Genomic DNA, 25,099 nt, shown 5'->3' with positions numbered 1-25,099 from the left:
GTGTTCTCCTGAAACCTTCTGGAACTGATGTAATCATTTCTGGTGAAGTTCTGCAAGACTTAGTTACCACACACTCAGGGTTTTGGTTCCTATTCTGATGACTGAAGTGTTTTCCACAGTATCAGCATTTACTCTGTATAGAATCATGGAAAGTGTGTAGAATACTGACTCAATTTTTCCTGTCGCATGATGTCTAATGTTCGTCATGCCAGCTGTATTGATGGGGAAGTGTGCCCGTCCTCAGTGAGGAGAATCTGGGCTGCTTAGTTACAGAATATACATCATCTCTGAGAAATGAATACCATCCACTGTAGGCTGACGTCAAATCAAGCTGAAAATTATGCCATTGCAAACGAGTTCACTGCCGAGTTCACTGAGTTCGTTTGTGTGTGTTTGTGTGTGTGGTGTGTGTGTGCGTGTGTGTGTTTGTATTTTGCTGTTTCAGGACTGGAACGTGACGTGGTACACCCCGCACCCTGACCTGACCCAGTGTTTCCAGCACACTGTGCTGGTGTGGTTTCCCTGCTTTTACTTGTGGCTGTGTGCGCCCTTTTACTTCTTGTTCCTCAGATTCCAGGATCATGGTCGCATATCCCTATCCAGCCTCTGCTGCGCCAAGATGGTGAGTCAGGGCCTGCCTGAATCAAACCCGACCTGGGCGCAGGTCAAAGATTTTTTACTGAGTTAAAATGTGGTGTTTGAGTAAATATTTACAGAGCACAGAGAAACGGGTGAAACATTCTTATTCCAGTTCCTCCAGTAGGAGGTAGCAGTATATTAACAGTCAAAATGTCTTTTGTTATATTATATGAACCATTATCCCACGCATCCCACGAGTAGCACATATTTACCGGTACTTTTTATATCCCGTACATTTCACTTTCACATTTTTTCTTCACTGTTAAAATGTAGTGCTGTCTTGTACTCTTTTGGGTAAGATGTAGAAATACTCTCAACACGCAGACACCACCAACACATACAGCCATTTTAAATCATCAGCATGTGGTTCCATGCAGGAAAGGATGGAAGTCGTTCCCCAAAAAATGTTGTAAACAGCCTTCCAGCAGCAATATGTAAAAACTGTTTTAGCGCATGGTGTCAGCAGGAAAAAAGTGAAGAATGTCTCTGGTGGCTGATTATACATCTGCCTGTCTGTGGAAGTGTCTGAGGCTCTGTCTGTCTCTTTTTCTGTATTCATTCAATCTATATATCTGTCTTGTCTGTCTGTCTGTTTTTCTGTCTGTTTCTCTGTCTATCTGTCTGTCTGTCTATCTGTCTGTCTGCCTGTCTGCCTGTCTGTGTGATTGTCTGTCTGACTTTCGGCCTGTCTGTTTCTCTGTCTGTCTGTCTGTCTGCCTGTCTGTCTGTCTGTCTGTCTGTGTGACTGTCTGTCTGACTTTCGGCCTGCCTGTGTGTCTGTCTGCCTGTCTGTCTGTCTGTCTGTCTGTCTGTCTGTCTGACTTTCGGCCTGTCTGTCTGTCTGTCTATCTGTCTGACTCTCTGTCTGTCTGACTTTCGGCCTGTCTGTCTGTTTGTCTGCCTATGTTTTCCTCTCAGGTGCTGGGGATGTGTCTGGCATCCTTTGGCTTCCTGGAGGTCTTCTACCTGCTGGCTCAGAGGAGCTCAGAGCTGGATCAGCACATGGTGTTCCTCCTCAGCCCCATCATCCGTGGCCTCACCATGGTAACCCTCCGCCAGCGTTCTGTTTTGGCTTGCGCATCAAATCAAAGGCCTTAGGGCCCGAGTCATCACCAGCCAAGCCGAGGCGTTGGTCGACTCAAAGAGTTATGTTTCTTTTGTTGTAAACTATGTGTTCCTGCTGTTGACATGGTGAAGAACAAGAAGAAGAAGAATGTGCTTAGATGTTTACAGTCTTAGCTCTGCCCCACCCTCACAGAACCCACACCATTAGATAATGTGTTTGGAGCTGTGGGCAAGACTAAGCAAATAAATGCATATGTCAAACTGTTATGTCTAATCAAGATGCCTCAGGTCAATTGAAATGTGAAGGGACTCAAGAGGTTTCATGATGTGTGAGATTGAGCGTTTGTGTGAACAGCTCAGACACCATGACCTGGTCTGAGCACCGTCTGGCTGCCAGCTCCTATACCCACCCTGCATAAATAAATCCCTTTCACCTGCGGTCACCATAGACACTAGTGTCAACAGTGGCTGCAGCACGGGCAGTTATGTGGACGCTGTCCCAGCCGATAACTCAACTTTTACTGTCCTAAAAATAGATTCCTGCACATTCCTGCTTTTTTAGCGCAACTTTGCATTCCATTATAAAATCAATAAATACCATCAAGAGCAAAACTCTTTAACTATTAACTGTAGTTGCATGACAAATGCATGACATTTCCTGTTTTCTGATGGCAATGAAGCTACTGTCACTGTGAACAAACAGTTGATGGCCTCCAAAATAGTCATCTGCATGTTATATGATAAATATAGAAAGAAAGAAAGAGAGAGAGGGAGAGAGAGGTGCAGTCATGGAGCGATACTTTCTAGTACAGCATGGATGCAAATTATCTGATTTATAGCTAATCAGTTCTCTCTCTCTCTGCCTCTCTGTCTCTCTCGGTCTCTCTCTCTCTGTCTCTTTCTCTGTCTCTTTCTCTCTCTCTGTCTCTCTCTCTCTCTCTCTCAGGTGTTGGCGGTTACTATTATACAGGTGGAGCGGTTGAAAGGCTGTCGCTCGTCCATCTTTCTCTTCCTGTTCTGGACCATGGCAGTGGTGTGCTGCATCATCCCCCTCAGGGCCAACATCCAGACCATCATGGACGAGGTAAGAGCCACGTCACGTCACGCCACGCCCCTGCCAGAGCCCTTCTTCTTCCTTGTCCCCAAGCCCCAAACATGCTGATGCGCATAAGCAGCCTGGTCACACACCCTACGCCTATGTCTGTCTCTTGTTTCTTGTCCGTCTGGACTCTTCATGGAGGGTGGTTGTTTTGCTGAGAAAACCCTGTCCTAAGTAAAGAACAGATGTGTCTAATCTCGCAGCTCCTCTCCCCCCCTCCCTGCCCACCCCCACTCTTCTCTCTCTCTCTCTCCATCCCCCTCTCTGTGTCTGCCTAACCCTACGCCCCGGTGGGTTGTAGGCGGTTCTTGGTTTACCTCAGCGGTCCCCTGAATGCCCGGCCTTGTCTGGGGGCAGAGTCTGTGTGGTCAGGGCCTCTGGTGCATTTCCAGACAGATAGTGGAGAGCGGAGGCCGCGCATGTCTGCGGATGCCACTGCCGCCCACCAGCTCCCCCCGTGTTTGTGTGTGTGTGCGTGTGTGTGTGTGTGTGTGTGTTGCCCCACCATCTCAGCACCCTAATTTACTCCCCCCGCAGAGGATACAACCAGTCATCCGTCAAATGTCAACATAGACTAAGTGTGCGTTCACACTATAGGGTCCTCAGGCAACCATTTAGTAAATATACATTTAGTTTATTTTATGTCTCGAATCAGGATTCTGGGTCAGACTCTGTTTTTTGTGTGACTGTAGATCTTCAGCCGCAGCCTGTGAAGAGCGTAGAGAATGCACTTGACAGGCGCTGACCAGAGACCAGAGTGTGTTTTATGGCTGTGTCTGATAGCTCAAGGCCACAAACGCACGTGACTTTGGCAGAATAATCGGCCAGACTGTTCGGCCCATATCACGGAGGGTTTTTTCGCCTTCTCGCCTAAGCCGAAACCAAGGAGTGTGGAAATTTGTCACCAAAAATTGTCATGACTTTGGCTGCTTGAGCTAACAAAGACCTGCATTTCACGCTCTGGATATGCAGCCAAATTCTTTTCAATGGCTTTTGTAAACTCAGTGCCCCTACTCCATGGTGCCAACACTAACAATGTCATGTCCGTTTTGTCTTGCTTTCTCTGTTGTTGCTGCTGCTCTGAAACCAAACAGGGGAGTTTTAAAGGGGGCAGGAGTTGCGGCGCTCCAACTTAGTTCTATGACCCAGCGTGGCGGTCCAAGTAAATGAACACTGTTTTATATTTCATCCGAGTCAACTGACCTACATTTTTTTTTACTCCTCTAGAGGACTGTTTTTGCCCCTGACACAACGCGCAGCCGGTCCTGTCTGCGTTCACTGGGTGCTGTGATGCTTCAAAAACACACGCACAGGGTTTGGTTGATGCCCAAGGGTTGACGCACAGGGGTTGATGCTTCAAAACACACGCAGAGGGGTTGATGCCCAAGGGTTGGTTGATGCCCACACACAGACACACACACATACACACACACACACACACAAACTCACACATTTATATAAAACATTAAACACACACACACACACACACACACACACACACACACACACATATACTGTATATATATACATCATAAAAAACACATACACACACACACACAAACAAACATACACACACATATGTATACATCATAAAAACATACACACACACACACATATGTATACATCATAAAAGCACATACACACACACACACACCCCTAATTTCATTGACGGGCAATGAGCAACGAGCAAAGTGTGGCGTGTGGGAGCGTTTTGCTGACCCACCCTGTTTGCCAAGTTATTAAATTAGCTTTAGTTGATGCGCGGTGGACTTTGCTCGTTGCTCACTGCTTAACTCACTGCCCCGTCAATGAAATAAAGGCCCACGATCTCTCAAAAAAGCTGCACATAGCCACCTACACACTCATACACTTGCATACAAACAGAAACCCACACAAAGAACTCGCTCGCAGTTACACACACATTAGCGGGCACACTGACACACACTGAGGATACACACACACACATTAGCAGGCACACTGACACACACACACACATTAGCAGGCACACTGACACACACACACACATTAGCAGGCACACTGACACACACACACACACACATTAGCAGGCACACTGACACACACTGACACACACACACACACATTAGTCAAGTCAAGTCAAAAGTCAAAGTAGCTTTATTGTCAATTTCCTGCATGTCAGACATACAAGGAATCGATAAAAACGTTTCCCACTCTCCCACGGTGAAACATATAAAGTGCACAGGCACAACAACAGATAAGACATTTAGATACATATAGATATACATATAGATATAAAAAAATATACAGATACACGTACAGCAGCAGCAGCATAAGTTTTTCTTTAAAGTGAGGTTATGGTAGTGCAAAAAAGGCAATTTAGGAATGGCAGCAAAAGACATCCTGTAAGATGTATTTGTTACATTCCCATTGCAGGTATAACAGTAAGTGGTTATGGTAAACGTAGGTGATAAAAGTGCAAGAGACAGTTTTGTTGCAGAGTCCTGAGTGATTTAAGGGGGGGGGGGGGTTTCAGCCCCATGTCAGACTGGCGGATATGGCTGGGGGGAGTGAGGGGAGAGAATTTAGCTTTCTGACAGCTTGGTGCATGAAGCTATCTCTGAGTCTGGTGGTGCGGCAACGGAGGCTCCTATACCTTCTTCCAGAGGGTAGGAGGCTGAACAGACTGTGTGCGGGGTGGCTGGTGTCACTCGCAATCGAGGTAGCTTTCCGGGTGAGGCGGGTGGTGTATATGTCTTTCAAGGAAGGGAGTGGGAGTGGGGCACCAATGATCTTACCAGCTGTGTTCACTATGCGTTGCAGTGCTTTCCTGCTGTGTTCAGTACAGCTACTGCCCCACACAGTGATGCAGCTGGACAGGATGCTTTCAATGGTGCCCCGGTAGAATGTGTTCAGGATTGGTTTGGGAGCTTTCACTCGCTTGAGCTTGCGGAGGAAGTAGAGGCGCCGCTGGGCTTTCTTCGCCAGTGATGCAGAGTTGGTGGCCCAGGAGAGGTCCTCACTGATGTCCACCCCCAGGAATTTGGTGCTGCTCACTCGCTCCACAGCAGCACAATCGATGGTCAGTGGTGGGTGTTCAGTGTTGCTTTTCCTGAAGTCAACCACAATCTCCTTTGTTTTGCTGACATTCAGCAGGAGGTTAGCAGGCCCACTGACACACACACACACACATTAGCAGATACACACACACACACATTAGCAGGCACACTGAGACACACACACACACATTAGCGGGCACACTGACACACACACACACACACACATTAGCAGATACACACACACACACATTAGCAGGCACACTGAGACACACACACACACATTAGCAGGCACACTGACACACACTGACACACATTAGCAGGCACACTGAGACACACACACACACATTAGCAGGCACACTGAGACACACACACACACATTAGCAGATACACACACACACACACATTAGCGGGCACACTGACACACACTGACACACATTAGCAGGCACACTGAGACACACACACACACATTAGCAGGCACACTGAGACACACACACACACATTAGCAGATACACACACACACACATTAGCGGGCACACCGACACACACTGACACACATTAGCAGGCACACTGAGACACACACACACACATTAGCAGGCACACTGAGACACACACACACACATTAGCAGATACACACACACATTAGCAGGCACACTGACACACACACACACACATTAGCAGATACACACACACACACATTAGCAGGCCCACTGACACACACACACACACATTAGCAGGCCCACTGACACACACACACACACATTAGCAGATACACACACACACACATTAGCAGGCACACTGACACACACACACACATTAGCAGGCACACTGAGACACACACACACACATTAGCGGGCACACTGAGACACACACACACACATTAGCAGGCACACTGAGACACACACACACACATTAGCGGGCACACTGAGACACACACACACACATTAGCGGGCACACTGACACACACTGAGGCAGCCACATGTTCCGGTGGTTAATATTCTGTCCTTGGCACCGCTCCCTTTCTGTTTGTATTGGTCTCTGCGCTCACCAGACCTTTTCTACTTATAGATGGCGTGACTGAAAGCTTTTATTACTCGCCCATGCGGAATCCATCTGTGTAGATAAATATATATTCATGTGTTGAGGTGGTGGTAGTGGTTTAGTGTTTTTTTTTTTTTTTTTTACTTCCGTACTTTTTTTTGTTGTTGTCGGTTCGCCCCATGATTTAAGACTCATTGGGGATAAAGTGGCGTATTGAGTCATTAACCCTGGGTTGGGGCCAGCCCTGCACCACACAGTGTCCCGGCGGCTTTGGGTGGGGGAGGGGTGGCAGCGGGTTCGAGGAGCCCTTCAAAGTCACCACGGACCGGTGAACTCCCTGCCCGGGGCCTCCGCCCGGGGCCTCCGCCCTGCACTGGTCCGGGGGCTGGAGGGAGGCTGCGGCCGGGGCCCCGGTGTGCGAGGCTCACGTCCGATGGGCCTCAGGCGGGCGCCCTCACGGGCGGACGGAAGAGCCATGGACAGATATGGTAGAGCAGGAAGCAGGGAACACACACATATGGTGGAGCAGGAAATATGAGCCAACCTCAGGCTTTCCCCTTAAGGGACGCCCCCCCCCCCCGGGGCTCATGGGAAATCCCATGGGTTGGTTTGAGTGACTCCTTTTTTCCTTGGGATTCTCTGTTTTGTTAACATTACTTCTCTCGCTCGCTCGCTCGTTCATTCTCGCTCTCGCCTCTCGTTATCCCTCCTCATGTCACGGCCTGTCTTCTCTTTCTCTCCATCTTCTCTCTCTCTCTCCATCTTCTCTTCCCTGCTCCATTCACTGTTTCTCTTCATCTTTATCTCTAACGTCTTTGCCCTTCACATTCCTCTGCTTCAAGTTTTCCACTACCCTGCTGCCATACACCACAGATGTAAATTGAAAAAATGTGGAGCATTATTCTTGTGGAGCAGATTTTTGGTGTATTTGTGATCATTAACGGATACTTTTTTACTGGTGCATTTAAGACCTGCTTGACTTGGAATGTGCTGCTCCTACGAACTACTATTTATGGTTCATTATTACTCGAATCTTAATGAGTTTGTGGTAAATCTATGAGCATCCTGCTGCTTCAGCATGTAAAGTAAAACCTGACGCAAATCAAATGAATCCATATGACCTCAGCTGAATGTTACATAGTACAAACATAACTGCATGGTACATTGAAATTATTACAGATCATTTACTACCATATTCTTAAATGTGCCCATGAACAACTATTTGTGTGTGTGTGTTTGTGTGTTTGTGTGTGTGTGTGTGTGTGTGTGTGTGTGTGTGTGTGTGTGTGTGTGTGTATGTGTGTATTGCAGGGATTCTCATCTGATGCCATGCGCTTCGTGGCTTTCTTCGTCTATTTTTCCCTGCAACTGGCCCAGATGATCCTGAGCTGTTTTGCTGACAGGCGCCCACGGACCAACAAGCCCATTTTTGTCAAGGTACACTGTTCAGACACATGGGTCTCTTAATGGGGATCATCCATCACTCAACTGTAAAAGCCATACAGGTTTATGCACCTTGAGCTACTCCTGCCGACCTATCCGTGACCCCAACCTTGAGAGACGTCTGGGTTTATTGTGGGTTTATAGCGACTCTAGATATCTTTACTGCCTCTCCAAATTGATTTCACTATGAATATGTCTTTTTCATCATGAGTATAAAGCTCTTTTTTTTAAATACATGCGGTTGATGAATGTGTCTTTTTCATCATGAACATAAAGCTCTTTTTATAATACATGCGGTTGATGAGATTTTGTCTGTTGGGTTTGGGTTTGCCTCCCACAGAATCCCTGCCCTGAAGAGGACGCCTCGTTCTTGTCACGAATACTGTTCTGGTGGTACTGTGGGTACGTTTGCACGAGAAACCGTTCATGTTCAGTTGAGACAGTCAGCAGGCCAACAACCCAGCTAATGCATCCACCCATGAAAACAAACATCCACCAAATTCAATTGAATTTTATTTTATTTATTTAGCGCCGACACAATAAAATAGTCTCAAGGCGCTTTGCAGAGCACAGGGCCTGAACCCCCTTAGAGCACGCACCATGGCAACCAGTCAGGCAAGCACCATGGCAACCAGTCAGTGAATGTGAATAGGTGCAACATTACCAAGCATCTCAACAACAGCGAGAAGAGAAGAGAAGAGTTAAGCATGGCCGTTAATCATCCATATTTCACACAGGCTGGTCGTCAAGGGCTACCGCTCGCCATTGAAAGCCGAGGACCTGTGGTCACTCCGGGAGAGGGACACGTCAGACACGATCATCGCCGATCTGGAGAAAGAGTGGGCAAAGCAGTGTGCCAAGCTCCAACAGTAAGACACACGCCATAATGCACGGTGACCATCTCCACTAAACGTGCTATTACAGTCCCATCCTCACCGCCCTCCTCAGATGACAGTATTGCCTCACCGGCTCTGTGGACTTCATTACCATCCTTTCGCATGATTCCATTGGGGCAGTTGTGGCTTAGTCCTCAAATAGACAAGTCGCTGTATTTTGACACATATGATGGTTGCCTAAAGTAGCTCTAGAGATCAAATATTGCAACCACGGGTTACAAAACCCAAACAGAGCAGCAGCAGTCAAGTCTGGTTTGCATCACTGACCTGTGTGTGTGTGTGTGTGTGTGTGTGTGTGTTTGTGTGTGTGTGTACACAGAGAGGAGAGGTCTCTGAACGCCGCCCGGGCCCTGGGCTACAAACTCACCGAGCAGACGCAGCTCCTCAGAAAGCTCCGGAAGGAACAGAGCTCGGGCTTCTGCCTGCTGCGCATGCTGGCTCGGAACTTTGGGCCGTGCTTCCTGTCCGGAACTCTCTGCCTGGTTATCCATGACGCCTTCATGTTCTCCATTCCACAGGTCCTGAGGTAAGCATGAGTGTCTGCCAATATCATGTTCATATACATCACTGTGGTAAAAATTAATTACAAAAATGTATGTTTATTAATGTTTAATTAATGATGTAAATTAAGTTATCATCATTCGGGCAAATAAGATAAGAAGTCCTGGCTTTAGAATATTTTAAATAATTTATGTATGGAACCTTATTTGTTTTTTGAAATACTAACTGAAAATAAATAGATCTGGAGTTAAAGAGTACAAAATGCTTTTGCTTAAATGCTAAATGCTCCTTCATGTTGGATATTAAGACCATAGACTTATACAAAGCTGTTTCTGAACAGTGTTTATTGTGCAAAGCACTATGACACAAAGCAGAAACAAAACACAGCATTCCCCTCACCTCTCTGCTGGTTTCAAATTTGGGCCTAGATTCTCGCACAACCTTACAGAAGTCTCTGTATATGATGATATGACCATGTATATGATATGTATATGACCCTCTTGGCCCACCCCAAGGTCAGTGTAAGCCCCCCCCCCCCCCTAATCCCCCCTTTGTGCTCGCCCCAGAAGAGACAGGAAAAACAGTTGGGCTCAATGTGGTGAAGCCACACATTCCCTCTGTTAATTATACAGAGGGCAGACAGACAGAGAGAAAGACAGAGGTGGGGAGGAAGGAAGGAAGAGCAAAAGACATAGAGAAAGAGAGAGGGGATGGTGGAGGGAGTGAAAATGAAAACCAAGAGAAAGAGAGGTGTGATAAATGAGAAGGATAAAAAGTAAGAAAGAAACTGAAGGAAAGAGAGACACATGAAGACAGAAAGAAAAATCTGGATATAATATTGAGAGATAAGGGAAAGTCAGTCAGGGAAATATGTGATCGGTTGGGCAAGAGAAACTGAGGAGGTCAAAAGAGAGAGAAGGAAAGATGGAGAGATAAAGCCCCAGACAGCGCTTGCCCACAGTCTCACAGCGGCCCGTCAGAACCCAGAACCACAGCGGCCCGTCAGAACCCAGAACCACAGCGGCCCGTCAGAACCCCAGAACCACAGCGGCCAATCCGTCTCTAAACTGGTCTAAAGGTAGGCCACCGGCCAAGAGCAAGCGCAGCGAGACGGTCGAGGCTGTCACGCTGCCCTACCAGCCTCAAGCGGCTGCGCAACCACCAGCAGAGCCGCGGTTTCCGTCCCCCCCCCCCCCCCCCCCCCCCCCCCCCCACAAAACGCTCACGGCCCCGTCACAACACCAGTTTAAGCCAGACTGGGTATTCTGGGAACCGCAGGTCCTCCGAGCACCTCACCGCTGCTGCTGAGGCAGTGGCACTGGTGCCAGTGACAAGGCTTAGGGGAAGGTGGCGCGAGGGCGTGTTTTTATTGGCTTCCTGGTGGGTGTAGATGACGGCCCTGCGTTAAAGTTAAAGAGCCGCCACTGTGGGAACCAAGGTTTCCCGGCCGGTAGTTGCCAGGGCATTTTGAGGCTAGCGGGGTGGATGTGCTGACCTTGCAGTCTCTTGACTGCAGGGTAGGGTGGAAATGTCTGTGACATGGCAGTAGGTAATGGTTCCAAATCTGTTTTCTTTGGCCGGTGTGTGTGTGTGTGTGTGTGTGTGTTTGGGTGCCTGCACGCGTGTATGTGTTTGTGTGTGTGTATGTCTGTTTGTTTGGGTGCCTGCGTATGTGTATGAATGTTTTGGGTGCATGTGCGTGTGTGTGTGTGTGTGTGTACAGCCTGCTCCTGGGGTTTGTGAGGGATGAAAACTCACCCTTGTGGAAGGGCTACCTCTTCGCCTTCCTCATGTTCCTGCTGTCCTGCATGCAGTCCCTCTTCAACCACCAGTACATGTACACGTGCTTCACCGTCGGCATGAGGGTGAAGACAGCCGTCATGGGCCTCGTCTACAGAAAGGTAAGTCTCCTCCTCCGTGAAATCAGTAGCCACTGGAATGCCACCACCACTGATGTCAACCCTGACACAGAGTGCAGATTTGGTGGGAGACATATTAAGTAGCCTACGAAAGTATGTACTTTAGAATTCAATGTCTGGTACCACCACACCATTTGTGCTTTTGTTTACATGCTGAGGAATGTAAACAATACCACAACCCATTTGGTTCAAGTACTAGAATTTCATAAGGAGAAATCTGTTTCTTTGTGGTTCTTTTCACCCGCTGTTAGACCCTATTGATAGACCACTCAGTGAACCAGTGCACATGCTAAGTCTCCAGCAATCTACATAAACAAGCAGCACTGAGTCTGTTTTCTGGGGCCTTCCTTAACCTCCGATCTGTTCCCACCAGTGTCTGGTCATCAACAGTGCCTCTCGCAGGACATGCACAGTGGGAGAGATCGTGAACCTGGTGTCAGCCGACACACAGAAGCTCATGGACTTCGTGGTGTACTTCAATGCAGTTTGGGTGGCTCCCATTGAGATTGCATTATGCCTTTTCTTTCTATGGCAGGTAACAACAGTAACAACAACAACAACAACAATGACTTAAACTGATTGAAATGTACCTCAAATGATTTCATGTAATGAAAACAAATGCAGGGAAATGGGTAGAAACACACTATTTCCTGAGAAGAAGCCATCAACCACTACTACAACTTATATCAAAGCTAGCTTCAGTTATTTCATCTTTGTCAACCTAGTTTGTGTCTTTGTAACTAACCCCTTAAAGGTCAAACAACTTAAATCTATGATTGACTCAACTGTAATGACCTATGACATTCTCTCCGAACAGCGCCTGGGGCCATCTGCTTTGGCTGGCATTGCCACGGTGATCCTCATCTTCCCTCTTAACGGCTTCATTGCCAAAATGCGGAGCAAATTACAGGTACAGTCCGCCCTGCCAGTTACCTCAGCAACAGTAGCTCGGTGACCGGAGGTCCTGTTTCTACACAGAAGGATCTGAGAGCTCTCGGGGCCCATCCCACAGATGGGACCCATCGGGGCGAGAGGGAAAGTGGCGTGAGCGTGTGGCTTTGTTTGTAGGCCCTCTGTTGCTTTGATGGCCACCCTTGCTTAATGCCTGTGGAAAACAACCACAAAGAGCTTCCCACCGCCGGCTACATTCTTTCATTTACTCCCGGCCCAAATAATAGACTCTTGGCAGGCGTATACTTGACTCTTTTGGTCTTGTAAAATGGAAGCCACTGTCATGACGATATTAATTTGAACATGGGATTGATTCAGACAAGTTATGTAAACATTGTTTTTGTGTTTCTCTCTGGGTCGACACCACAGCTTGATTAGTACGTCTGTGTTCTGTTTGGACATGTCTGGAGCAAAACAATTCCTCTCATGCGCACTACAATATACGGAGCTATATGTTAGATTCAGGCCATTTAAAATGAAAGATGCTTCATAACCGATTATATTACTTTACATTTCTGATGGTGTATGTATTTAAAACAACAATCTTATGTTTGTATGTGTGTTCGTTCCACAATTTTCAGGAGGTTCAGATGAAGTACATGGACAGCCGCATCAAGCTGATGAACGAGATCCTGAGCGGGATAAAGATCCTGAAGTTCTACGCCTGGGAAAAGGCCTTTCTCGAGCGTGTGATTGGCTACAGAGAGCCCGAGCTCAAGGCTTTGAGGAAATCTCAGATCCTGTACTCCATCTCCTTCGCCTCATTCAACGCCTCCTCCTTCCTGGTATAGTTTGCGGAGAAAGCATGGCTCCCGCTAGGACTGAGAGTATATTGTCAAGTAGCATGTGATGATAGCTGGTCACTATGGATATTGTCAGCTAAACATATATTAGAAGCCACTGCGATGATTACTGGCTGTAGCCATTTTCTGAGTAAAAACAGAAACCTGAGAGGTTTTTTTTTTTTTAAACTTGAGATGCTCAACTAATGTCTTTTCTGTTCTGTGCCTGCAGATCGCCTTTGCCATGTTTGGAGTGTATGTGCTGATTGATGAGAAGAATGTTCTGGATGCACAAAAGGTCTTCGTTTCCATGGCGCTGATTAACATTCTGAAGACCCCCTTAAGCCAGCTGCCTTTTGCAATAAGCACCATCATGCAGGTACTGTCAATCAAAGCAGTGGTGTCCACACACCCAAAATGGCCATCAAATTACAGTGACAGTCTCGAGAAAAGTCTCAGGCATTCCAATCACCCTTCAGTTGGTTTTGTCAGTGAAAGCCTTGACATGCTAAACAGAATAATTACGCCTCTGCATCTAAGCTGCTGAAAGACATGATTTTATATTGTCGTGGCCACTTGGAACAGCAATATATGGTTGAGTTTATGATGGCAATTCCAGGCCAGATATTTCATGAAATCTTATAGAGAATCTAAAGATCAGATTTTCAGTATGATGATGAAATATGATGATGATGTTTGTTTGTTTGTTTGTTTGTTTGGCCTAGGCGGTTGTGTCACTGAAACGGTTGGGGAAATTTCTCTGTCAGGACGAGCTGAAACCAGACAGTGTAGAGAAAGCTGCCTTCAGTCCTGGTATGGCAAGCATTACACATTTACAGCCCATATTTAATATGCATGCAATACCATTTCTTTAAATATCTCACTTTCTAATTAAAGTAATAAACATATTACAGGCATGGACTCAAAAGACCAACCCGGAATAATAAAATAAAAATCTGCCATAAATCTGCAGTCATGATATTGCAGTATTTTCAATAAAATATATATACTTTCTGATCATGGGTGTCCTGAAGTGACATTTTAAAGGCTGTGAATTACATGTCATTAGGGATAATAAAGCAGGGTCTGGGCACTGGTGTTATGTGGGTATTGTAAGGGTGTAGTCGGTGGCTGACATTTACAGTTACATGACTTCACCCCAGCCCATCATCTCATTATGAAACAGGAAAAGGGATTTTCGAGATTGAAAAGCTACGGCATCATAAAAATTATCTTTTTACGTAGAGCTGACATTTCTACCCTCCCACCAGTTGTGCAGTAAACCGAAATTACTAATACAGCCGAGCAGGACTCTGAAATTAGCCAAAGCAGAATTCTCTGTTTCTGCCTCTGAAGTCCTTTGCCACACCAAATTGTTAATGTATCGCGCAGCTACTTTGAAGAAAGGGGAAATGACTTAATTTCTCATGACGTGCGTTCTGTTTGTAGCCTCAAAACTTTCTGTACCAGTCTTTCTCACTTCTCTGTTTTGTCCCCAGATGGTGACGGCGTGGTCATTGAGAATGGCACATTCAGCTGGTCCAAGGACGCCCCGCCGTGCCTCAGGAGGTAAGACAGAAACGCACCCTTTGTGAACATTCTATCCCGGTGACGTTTTTAGTGCCTCATGTAGTTACTTAGCAACCCAACCAGCCGCCGGTAAACATCTTGTCTTTGATCAGTAGCCTAGCTGTGGCCCAGCAGCTGCTCCCAACAGTTCTTAGGTGCGATTGGTGGTTAACATTGGTGACTTACTTGTGACAATGTCTTGCAGGATAAATGTGCGGGTGCCGCGTGGCTCGCTGGTGGCAGTGGTAGGTCACGTGGGTAGCGGAAAGTCATCCTTGCTGTCGGCCATGCTGGGCGAGACAGAGAGGAGGAGCGGCCAAGTCACTGTTAAGGTACATGCCAATCAATAGGAGTTATAGTCACTGTTAAGGTACATGCCAATCAATAGGAGTTGTAGTCACTGTTAAGAAAACTCACAGACTCACCGTCTCAGGAAAGTCACGGTGATGTGAAGTTCACATCAGTCAAACCCAAGTTATCATGACATCACACTTAAATTACTTTATGTACTTCATGTACACTTCAAAGTACTTTACACATCATGTACACTTCAAAGTACCTTACACTTCAAGTCTGTTATGCAAGCTACTTTGTCCCGTCCCTTGGCTGAGGGTTCAATACGTTTTTTTCCTCAAAATAACCTGGGTCGTCTGACTGCTGCTGCTTCACACTGATCCTGCATGAGGTGTACACTAAAACCTGCCCTAATTAAAAACTCTCTTTCTCTTTCCTCAGGGCTCAGTGGCCTACGTGCCCCAGCAAGCCTGGATCCAGAACGCCACCCTGCGAGACAACATCATATTCGGCCAGGAGAAGAAGGACATGTGGTACCATAGAGTGGTGGAGGCCTGCGCCCTCATACCCGACCTGGAGATCCTACCTGCTAGAGATGCCACTGAGATTGGAGAGAAGGTACAGGACCACCCTACTGTAGTCTGATCAGCATAAACTAGAGCCAAAATGGCCGCTTTGCACACATAGTTACGATTTACACGTGAAACGAAATGGTGGTGCTTCATCTTTTTTTTTTATCTTCATCTTTTCTTTCATGATGGCTTCCTAGGGTTTGAACCTGTCAGGAGGACAGAAGCAGAGAGTCAGCCTGGCCCGTGCCGTCTACAGGAGGGCTGATGTCTACCTGCTCGACGACCCCCTGTCTGCTGTGGACGCCCATGTGGGCCAGCACATCTTTGAAAGAGTCATCGGCCCCAGAGGAGTTCTGAAGAACAAGGTATTTTTCCAGGGCACACATTACACAATACGAACCACGTTTAATTTAATGAAATGACTTAATGTAATTAAAAAAATATATATTTATTCACCCCTTGCTTTCACTCAAAACACCCTTTGCGTGTAATTAAAAATTTGGTGGCGCATTAAAAGTTGGTGGCGCAAAGAGATATTTTTAATGTAAGTTGTAAATGAGTAGTGTAAGTTGAGCACTTCCATAACAGTTAATAAAAAATAGAGCAAAACACACTCAACTGAAATACTGAAACAAATATCCATTTCGTGGCTGGTTACCAACACATTGTTTCACTCTCTCTTTCAGACACACACACACAAACACACACACACACACACACACACACACACACACACACACACACACACACACACACACACACACACACACACACACACACACACACACACACACACACACACACACAAACACACTAACACTCACTCCATCTTCTGCTTCCTCCCTCAGACACGTGTGCTGGTGACCCATGGCCTGAGTTTCCTGCCTCAGGTTGACCTGATCCTGGTGATGGTGGACGGCGAGATCACCGAGGCCGGCTCCTACACGGAGCTCATCGCACGGAAGGGCGCCTTTGCCGACTTCATCAAAGCCTTTGCTATAAGTGAACGCAGAGAGAGCAGCACAAGTAAAGGTGAGAAGACCCCTTTGGATCAGTGATTTAACTTTCCATGTTATATTCAATTGACTTCGGATCAGTGATTTAACTTTCCATGTTATATTCAATTGACTTCGGATCAGTGATTTAACTTTCCATGTTATATTCAATTGACTTCGGATCAGTGATTTAACTTTCCATGATATGGTCAATTGACCTTTTTTAAAGAGATGATACATTGAACACAGGCAGCCTAATGTTTAAGCAGCTCCCTGGAATTTTAACAAAAAACTACATGACAAGAAAATTCACGACAAGAAAAACTGTTGTGTTTAGCGCAAACAATAAGAAGCGAGACTGGTGAGGTTTATGTTTTCTGTCCCTTGCTTTTAGGCACCAGGAAATCAGTGTCACGTCTCAGCATGACGGATTTTTCAATCGACCTGTCTCAAGAGCAGCTCATCAGGTGATAAAACACACACACACACACACACACACACACACAGACAGACACACACACACACACACACACACACACTCACTCACTCACTCACACTTTCTTTAGATGGTGAGACAAAAAAATATTGTAGAAAGAAGATGAAATGAATAACATGAAGCCTGACACCTTCTCATGAACTCCCTTATACATATTTGCCCCTAGTGGAGACATGGGGAGTGCCAGCATCCAGACCATGGAGGCCTTCTCAGACAGTGAGCAGGAGCAGGAGCAACAGGAGCTGGGAAAATTGACAGAGGCTGACAAGGCTCACACTGGCAGGGTACGTCCAGTTAGACTGAACAACAACAACAACAACAATCAAACACATACCAAAAAACAATCAGGGTATCCCTGCAGTATGAAAAAGGCATTAGATACAATCATTATTTTAAAAGCCACTGGTTAAAACAATGAGAAATTGTGTTAGTTACTCTGTAAGACAGGTACGTTTTCTGTGTTATGATTCTCTACTGGTAATAAGAACATATTTCTCATATGTCATATATGCATCATAGTTAATCAAACAAAAAAAAACATCATTATATAATTCAGCCTATGAATTATCATTAAAATATTGTTTAAAAAAAACATCAGAAGCAGTTGTAGGTCACTGGCACTTTACAATGACTACTGTTAGTGAGTGTTCAATGACTGGTCAGTACCACCATCAACATGTAACTAACATGATTATTTCAGCAGGAGAACATCTTGAAACAAGTCATTAACCAGATGAAGGCATTAGCACTATTCATAGAACCACTAAGTTGGTGAAGTTGTGAAAAGCCTTCAGAAGGCCAATCCAATGTTAATGCAACATTACCTATTGGCAGTAGGGTTTCAATTGCAGCATGTTTGGCTATCCTATGGTTACTAGCAAGTGTAAATACTCACTGGTGTCAGATAACATTAGCGATTAGACTGTCAGCTAGCTCAAATGCTTAACTGCTTAAATGAAAATCTACAGAAGTCTGTTTTTCTTAACTAAGTCAATGTAACATTTAAACAACAATCAGACACTTAACCCCAGACATTGAGGGAGGTCGCCCTAGTGGTACCAACCGGTGGTAAGTATAAGGTACCAGTGCTCACAAGAATGACCAGTTTGAGCTACAACCCCCCCCCCCCCCAACTGCTGAGATGAAAGATTTCAAAGAAAAACATTCTTGAATGTGCTCCCTACTCACAAAGCTCTTCTGTCTTCTGCACAGGTGAAGCTGGAGATGTACATGGAGTATTTCAAGACTGTCGGACTGGCCTTCACCCTGCCCATCATCTTCCTCTATGCCTTCCAGCAAGCAGCCTCTCTGGGCTACAACTACTGGCTCAGTGTATGGGCTGACTCTCCCATCATCAACGGCACACAGCACGACACTGACCTGAAACTCGGTGTATTCGGGACACTGGGATTAGCGCAAGGTCAGTCCCTTCACAGTCAAAGCTATCACTTTCACCCCTGACATTTTGGTTAAAGGTGCAGTCCACGAATACACATTTTGTCAAATCCAGCAGTCCTGGCTCTGTAAATGGGTCTCATGGTGACTCGGACCGAGCCATAAACAATTCGAGTCAATCAATACGTTGGATGAGGAGCACGGAAGGGAGGAATGTAATTTGATTGGCTATTGAGCTCAAATATCAACAACCTTTCACTGCAATCGGAATCTGCATCCTTAATCGTATGTGCTTCTGATTTGTTATGAATGGTAATTTAAGTCTTTTGATCTTGAACCATGAATCCAGGAATAGCCATTTTTGGGACCACAGTAGCCATCTCTCTGGGAGGAATCATCGCATCCCGCCACCTGCACTTGGACCTGCTGAACAACGTGCTGCGCTCTACCATGTCCTTCTTCGAGCGCACGCCGAGCGGCAACCTCCTGAACCGCTTCTCCAAGGAGATTGATTCCATCGACTGCATGATTCCAGATGGGCTGCGGATGATGCTGGGCTACGTCTTCAAACTGCTGGAAGTCTGCATCATTGTGCTGGTGGCCACTCCATTTGCAGGCGTGGTCCTGCTTCCCCTAACTCTGTTTTATGTTTTCATACAGGTACGTGAAACTCACCATGTACTCATAATAGTGGAAAATTCTTTAGGCAGTTGGAACTTGATTTGACAAAAGGTGGCCAATTTGTATTTTTAAGTTGGCTATCATTAGCTAACTAATAAGGGTTTGTGAATCTTAATTTAACAGAACAGCTCAAAATGCCGCTTCATGTTCACAAATGTTGGCTAGTTAACAATGAAAACTTTGTTTCCCTGCAACCCTGATAATTGCACCGGTTTGGTTTTTCCAGAATAGACGTCCACCACCACATTTTAACCACGCTGATTTTTTTTCTTCTTCCTCTTCCTCCTTCACTCTATTTCCCCCTCTTCTCTCTGGTAGAGCTTCTACGTGGCCACCTCCTGCCAGCTTCGCCGGCTGGAGTCAGTGAGTCGCTCGCCCATCTACACTCACTTCAACGAGACAGTGCAGGGAGCCAGCGTGGTACGAGCCTTTGGCGAGCAGCGCAGGTTTATCCTACAGGCCAACAGCCGCGTGGACCAGAATCAGACCTCCTACTTCCCCAGATTCGTGGCCACCAGGTCAGAGTCTGTCATTATGCCGGGACGAAGCTGTCGACTTTCTATACAGTGCGGTTCTCGTCCTTCCCCGCGGCGATGCTGTTTATCATAGTCACGGGGCGGGTGTGCACACGTCCGAAGCCATCTGAGTGTCTCCACTGTCATTCTCTATAGGTGGCTGGCGGTGAATCTGGAGTTCCTTGGCAACCTGCTCGTCCTTGCGGCGGCCATTCTGTCGGTATGGGGAAGAGCCACCCTGAGTCCCGGTACTGTGGGGTTGGCTGTGTCCCACTCCCTCCAGGTGAGCAGACTAACAGATCTGATGATCCATCAATAACTGCACACTCGCTCCAGGTGAGCAGACTAACAGATCTGATGATTCATCAATAACTGCACACTCGCTGATTTAAAAGCTGCTTTTTTTTGTCTCTGACAAGAGGGACTCTTTAAAATTGATTACTCTCAAGTCAGTTATAGTATATGTTTATGGGTGAGGTTTGAAGTTTTTCTTCAGGTGATAGGGTATTTAGTATCAGCCTACCAATTCAATGTATTTTACATTTAATTACATCGCAGGTCACTGGAATTCTGAGTTGGATTGTGCGCTCTTGGACAGATGTGGAAAACAACATCGTATCAGTCGAGAGAGTGAAAGAATACGCAGAGACACCAAAAGAGGCGAGTCCCCCTCAAACTCAGATTTGGACAATAAAACTTCCAATTAAAAAATGTCTCACAAATAGACAACATGTCTATGTGGTTCACAGGCTCCCTGGGAGGTGGAGAGCAGTTCTGTGCCTGCTGACTGGCCAAGAACTGGCACCATTGAGTTCCGGGAATATGGCCTGCAGTACCGCAAAGGTCTGGACTGGGCTCTCAAGGAGATCACTCTTCTCATCAAAGAAAGAGAAAAGGTCAGTACAGTCACAACAAAAGGTCAGACATATAACTAGTTCTTTAGGGAGTCCCTGATCCTCACGACAGCCTCACTCTTCTGCAGGTTGGAATAGTTGGAAGAACAGGAGCAGGAAAATCTTCCCTTACCCAAGGAATTTTCCGTATTCTTGAGGCAGCCAAAGGGGAGATCTACATCGATGGCATCAACATTGCAGAGATAGGCCTTCACCAGCTGAGGTCTCGCATCACCATCATACCACAGGTAGGTCACAGTACAGCAGACACAACAAAGCTCTTATGACAGACAGTCTGTGAACATGGAATACCTCAACTGCGTTTGCAAGCAAATGGACAATTTTTGGTTGCATGTAGATAGACTATAGAAAAAACATCTTAATTCTGATGAGTTGTGTAGTGATGAATTCTGATTGTGTAGTGATGAACATAATTTCTGGAAACTGATGCTTTACTGTAACTTTAACTGTTAACTGCACCATACAGACAGAAGAAAATTGCATAACTGCCGTGGAAGCTCAAAAAATCTGATTTATTGTTCTTCTTTTGGCAGGACCCGGTGCTGTTCTCTGGCACGCTCCGCATGAACCTGGACCCGCTTGATGGATACTCTGATGAGGAGGTGTGGAGATCTCTGGAACTCGCCCATCTGAAGAACTTTGTCTCTGGTCTGCCAGACAAACTCCAGCATGAGTGCTCAGAAGGTGGAGAGAACCTTAGGTATGCTCTCAGACAATATGACCTGGAGAACTGAAATCTGTGGCAGGTTTGCTAACATTCACCACAGATACCATTGGAGTTCACCTCCTCTTATCTGACGAACACATGCAAAACAATTGTCTTTGGATAGATTGTTTGGTTGGTTAATACATTCACACTATGGTAGATTTTAGGTGTTTATTATAACACTGAAGATCTTTTTGTCAGAGAGAGCATAATGTACAGACAGCTGGTTTGTAGAGGCTAGCCTAAATGTAGTGTGAGCATGGTTTGTAGAGGCTAGCCTAAAGGTGTTAGCATGGTTTGTAGAGGCTAGCCTAAATGTAGTGTTAGCATGGTTTGTAGAGGCTAGTCTAAAGGTAGGGTTAGCATGGTTTGTAGAGGCTAGCCTAAAGGTGTTAGCATGGGTTGTAGAGGCTAGCCTAAAGGTGTTAGCATGGTTTGTAGAGGCTAGCCTAAAAGTGTTAGCATGGTTTGTCATTTTGATGAGACCCTCCCTTCAGTGTGCACTTCTGTTGCCCATTACTTCTCGTTGCAGTAGTCCCACCTCTTATCCTACATGGAAAAAGTAAAAACTTACCCTCTGTGTCTTTGTATTTTCTGTTTCTGTTTGGTTCAGTTTGGGCCAGCGGCAGCTGGTCTGCCTGGCTCGCGCTCTCCTCCGCAAGACCAAGATCCTGGTCCTGGATGAGGCCACGGCTGCTGTAGACATGGAGACGGACAACCTGATCCAGTCCACCATCCGCACCCAGTTTGAGGACTGCACCGTCCTGACCATCGCCCACAGGCTCAACACCATCATGGACTACACCAGGTAAGGGAAATAACATAAACTTACACATCCACAGTCAAACTAGGCTAGGTTGTATCTGCAGGGGGCAATCAATCTGGTCCTTATGCTATGGGTTTTTATGTCCTCACATTTTATCACTGAGATGAATGCAATTAAGTTTCTTTGTATGTATGTCATACCAAAGTCTAAGTAATTACTAAATGTCTTACACTAACATACTGTACTGTTTGTAAATATGAGGATTATAAACAACAGCAACAAAAATGATGCGGCCATCCCATTTCAAAACGAAAACAAAATCTCTGTTCCTCCCAGGATTATCGTGATGGAGCGAGGAACCGTGGTGGAAATGGACTCCCCATCCAACCTCATCAGCCAGCGCGGGCAGTTCTACAGGATGTGCCGCGAGGCGGGGCTGGTGTGAGGGGCCTCCAGCGGTGGGGGGGCGCGAATCTACTGCAGGGACCAGTTCTTTCCTGCCTCCGGATGGCCAGCATGGCCAGTGCACGTCATTCCAAACACAAACATACAGATGACTTCAACAAAGACAGACGAAACAAACAAACACCAAACAAAAAAACATCACAATAGGCTTTCCAGTAATATCCAGCTGGACAACCAAAGGGGCCCCAAGCACCGGTGGCCTTTGACCTCTACTGTTTCATCAGGACTGGTGTTGAGGTCACAGGTATGACCCTCTGAAGCTAGACAAAGGTGGCGCCTCAATCTCTTCCCCTTGACCTCCGACGGGCTTGTGATCTCCATGAGCGCAGGGACCACAGGGACCACAGGGGGGCGCCGTGGAATTAATGTGGCAGGGACCAGGAGCGCCCTGGGGGTGCTGAGAAGATAAAGTGTTCATCAGGGACAGCATAATCTGAAGTCATTTTATAATGTGAAAAAAAAACAAGACTATTTCTGTAGTATTTGTTCGCTAAGCTTTAAACGTTGATTCAAACTGACCTTTCGGGTCAGCATTTTTGCGTGCAAGCATGTTAGAGAAAAGGGAGTCTTTACTAGTAACTGAAATATATTGACATTTAGTAAATCCATTAAAAGAAAATAATCATTGCGCTGGAATTTCAAAACCACAGACACTACACAGACAATAGAAAAGGTACCTCTCAAGGGTTGGTCAGGTGCTAACAACCTCACGATCAGCTTTGCCTTCTGATCCTCTCAAGGGTTGGTAAGGTGCCTACTCCTGCCTTCCTGGGCACACCCTGCTTTATGTTTAAAGGTGGAGTTTGCAAGTTTTGCCTGGGGGAAAAAAATGCTTCTAGACCTACAATGTTTGTATAATTTGCATTTGTCTGTACGTGCTTCTGTGTTGTCTTTTGTTTAGTGTTCAGGGCCTGGAGAGAAAATGCATTACCAGCATCTGATGCAAAGAGACGCAGTATACGTACAATTTACTGTAATATAATGGCATTACATTTGTGCTATTCCCTCAAACTGACATACCGGTAATTACTGTTGGTCTTGGAGCATTTGCCTGCTCAACAAAAACTGCTGACTTCACTTTTAACACAAATGGTCAAACCATGAAATGAAAGGATGATAATGTGGCCATGCCAAACTGGTAGTTTCGCCCATGAGCAGCGCCGCTTCCCTGGAAGGCAATACTCAGTATACTATTTTTTGCATCCTTTTTTTTTTCACTGTACCACAGATGTATTTTTTTACATTTTAAACATTCTCCCCTATATGATGATTATTTACATCTCATGTAAGTCTAAGAAACTTGAATTTGAAAATTCAGATGTTATTGTACAGAATGCTGTCCACGCTGTGTATAGCCCTACAGGCAACCTTTCCCTTTGAAATGCTTTGAGTAAATGAATAAAATGTTAACATGTCTTTCGACATGTCCTTCTTATTGAGTACTGACAATGAATTCTCTTCAAGGGTCAAGCCCAGCCATTAGCAGTAGTCGAGTCCTCCAAGTAAGAAGCTAAGGATCCATAGCCACTGGACACACTCCTACACTCTGGCAGCTAGTTCACACATTGTGAAGTATGTTGTAATCATCCGTCAGACAAATGTGTGTGGCTCCATATTTGTGTCTTTTCTCACACAATGTCTGTGTTATTACCAAGATTGCGTTCTGTTTAGCCTGTATTTAGTATTCAGCGCAAGAGGTCACCATTGTGTTATGCATACATCCAGATCATAATATGAAGGCTTTTAGAAACTTTAACTGATCAGAGATGATACAGGCTATGTCAAATGTCATGAGAGGTGCGTGCAAATGGCTCAATCAGGCAGTATTTGAAAACCTAAGCTTATTTAGACCCACAGAATATCACAACACAAGGGATATTAACAAAAACCAAGTTTATTTTTTCTTCTTTATACATTTGATTCCTGCTATGAAATTAAGCACACTTAAAACTAGTGCATGTATACAAATATGAAATAATATTAATTATAATAAGCATACATACAAATAATATAAATATGTAACAGCATGTTTGTATATGCTTGTGTCAAGAGATGGTCTGTTTAGCGCAAGTTCTGCCAGTAACCCAAGTTGAGTGTTGACAGCTTGACTCCATCTTGCAATATACATATCAAAAGGCTACCATAAACAAAAAATGCTCTTTTGGGCCCCAGGGGTTTTGAGTTAGCTAAAAATACCACCCATGAGCCTCAAAATACATTCGACTGATATGAGGGTATAAACACAAACACAGAAATACGCCAGTACAAATGAGCAAGACCAACAACGTTTGGAAGCAGCGCGCTATGGCACTGCCTCCTCGGTGGGTTGGCGGTGACTCGAAACTCTCGAGCAAATATCAAAC

The 25,099-nt window shown here is 45.7% G+C and overlaps 1 protein-coding gene across 1 annotated transcript; it reads left to right on the top strand.

Annotated features, from left to right (window-relative positions):
- The first annotated feature begins 189 nt into the window (after positions 1-189).
- Positions 190-23,485, top strand: LOC105899880 (multidrug resistance-associated protein 1-like). The gene is made up of 31 exons (XM_031577085.1): positions 190-243; positions 446-622; positions 1,558-1,683; positions 2,651-2,788; positions 8,188-8,313; positions 8,660-8,721; positions 9,057-9,188; positions 9,535-9,741; positions 11,440-11,617; positions 12,009-12,170; positions 12,453-12,545; positions 13,168-13,371; positions 13,601-13,747; positions 14,094-14,181; positions 14,868-14,937; positions 15,143-15,269; positions 15,673-15,849; positions 16,001-16,168; positions 16,652-16,835; positions 17,193-17,265; positions 17,461-17,578; positions 18,507-18,714; positions 19,039-19,349; positions 19,689-19,888; positions 20,042-20,168; positions 20,444-20,545; positions 20,635-20,781; positions 20,868-21,026; positions 21,333-21,499; positions 22,119-22,313; positions 22,608-23,485. The coding sequence occupies exons 1-31, from the start codon at positions 190-192 to the stop codon at positions 22,714-22,716; spliced, it is 4,536 nt and encodes a 1,511-aa protein (XP_031432945.1). The 3' UTR covers positions 22,717-23,485.
- The last annotated feature ends 1,614 nt before the right edge of the window (positions 23,486-25,099 follow it).

This window comes from Clupea harengus, chromosome 1 (genome assembly GCF_900700415.2).
Source record: "Clupea harengus chromosome 1, Ch_v2.0.2, whole genome shotgun sequence".
NCBI lineage: Eukaryota > Metazoa > Chordata > Actinopteri > Clupeiformes > Clupeidae > Clupea > Clupea harengus.
This window is presented reverse-complemented; position numbering and strand designations above follow the sequence as displayed.

Excerpts from the sequence above, each read along its gene's own strand:
- LOC105899880 (XM_031577085.1), top strand. The coding sequence starts at position 190 with ATGTCTAATGTTCGTCATGCCAGCTGTATTGATGGGGAAGTGTGCCCG. Across the intron at positions 8,314-8,659 it reads ACAAGCCCATTTTTGTCAAG|AATCCCTGCCCTGAAGAGGA; the intron begins GTACACTGTTCA and ends TGCCTCCCACAG. Across the intron at positions 21,027-21,332 it reads GCATCACCATCATACCACAG|GACCCGGTGCTGTTCTCTGG; the intron begins GTAGGTCACAGT and ends TTCTTTTGGCAG.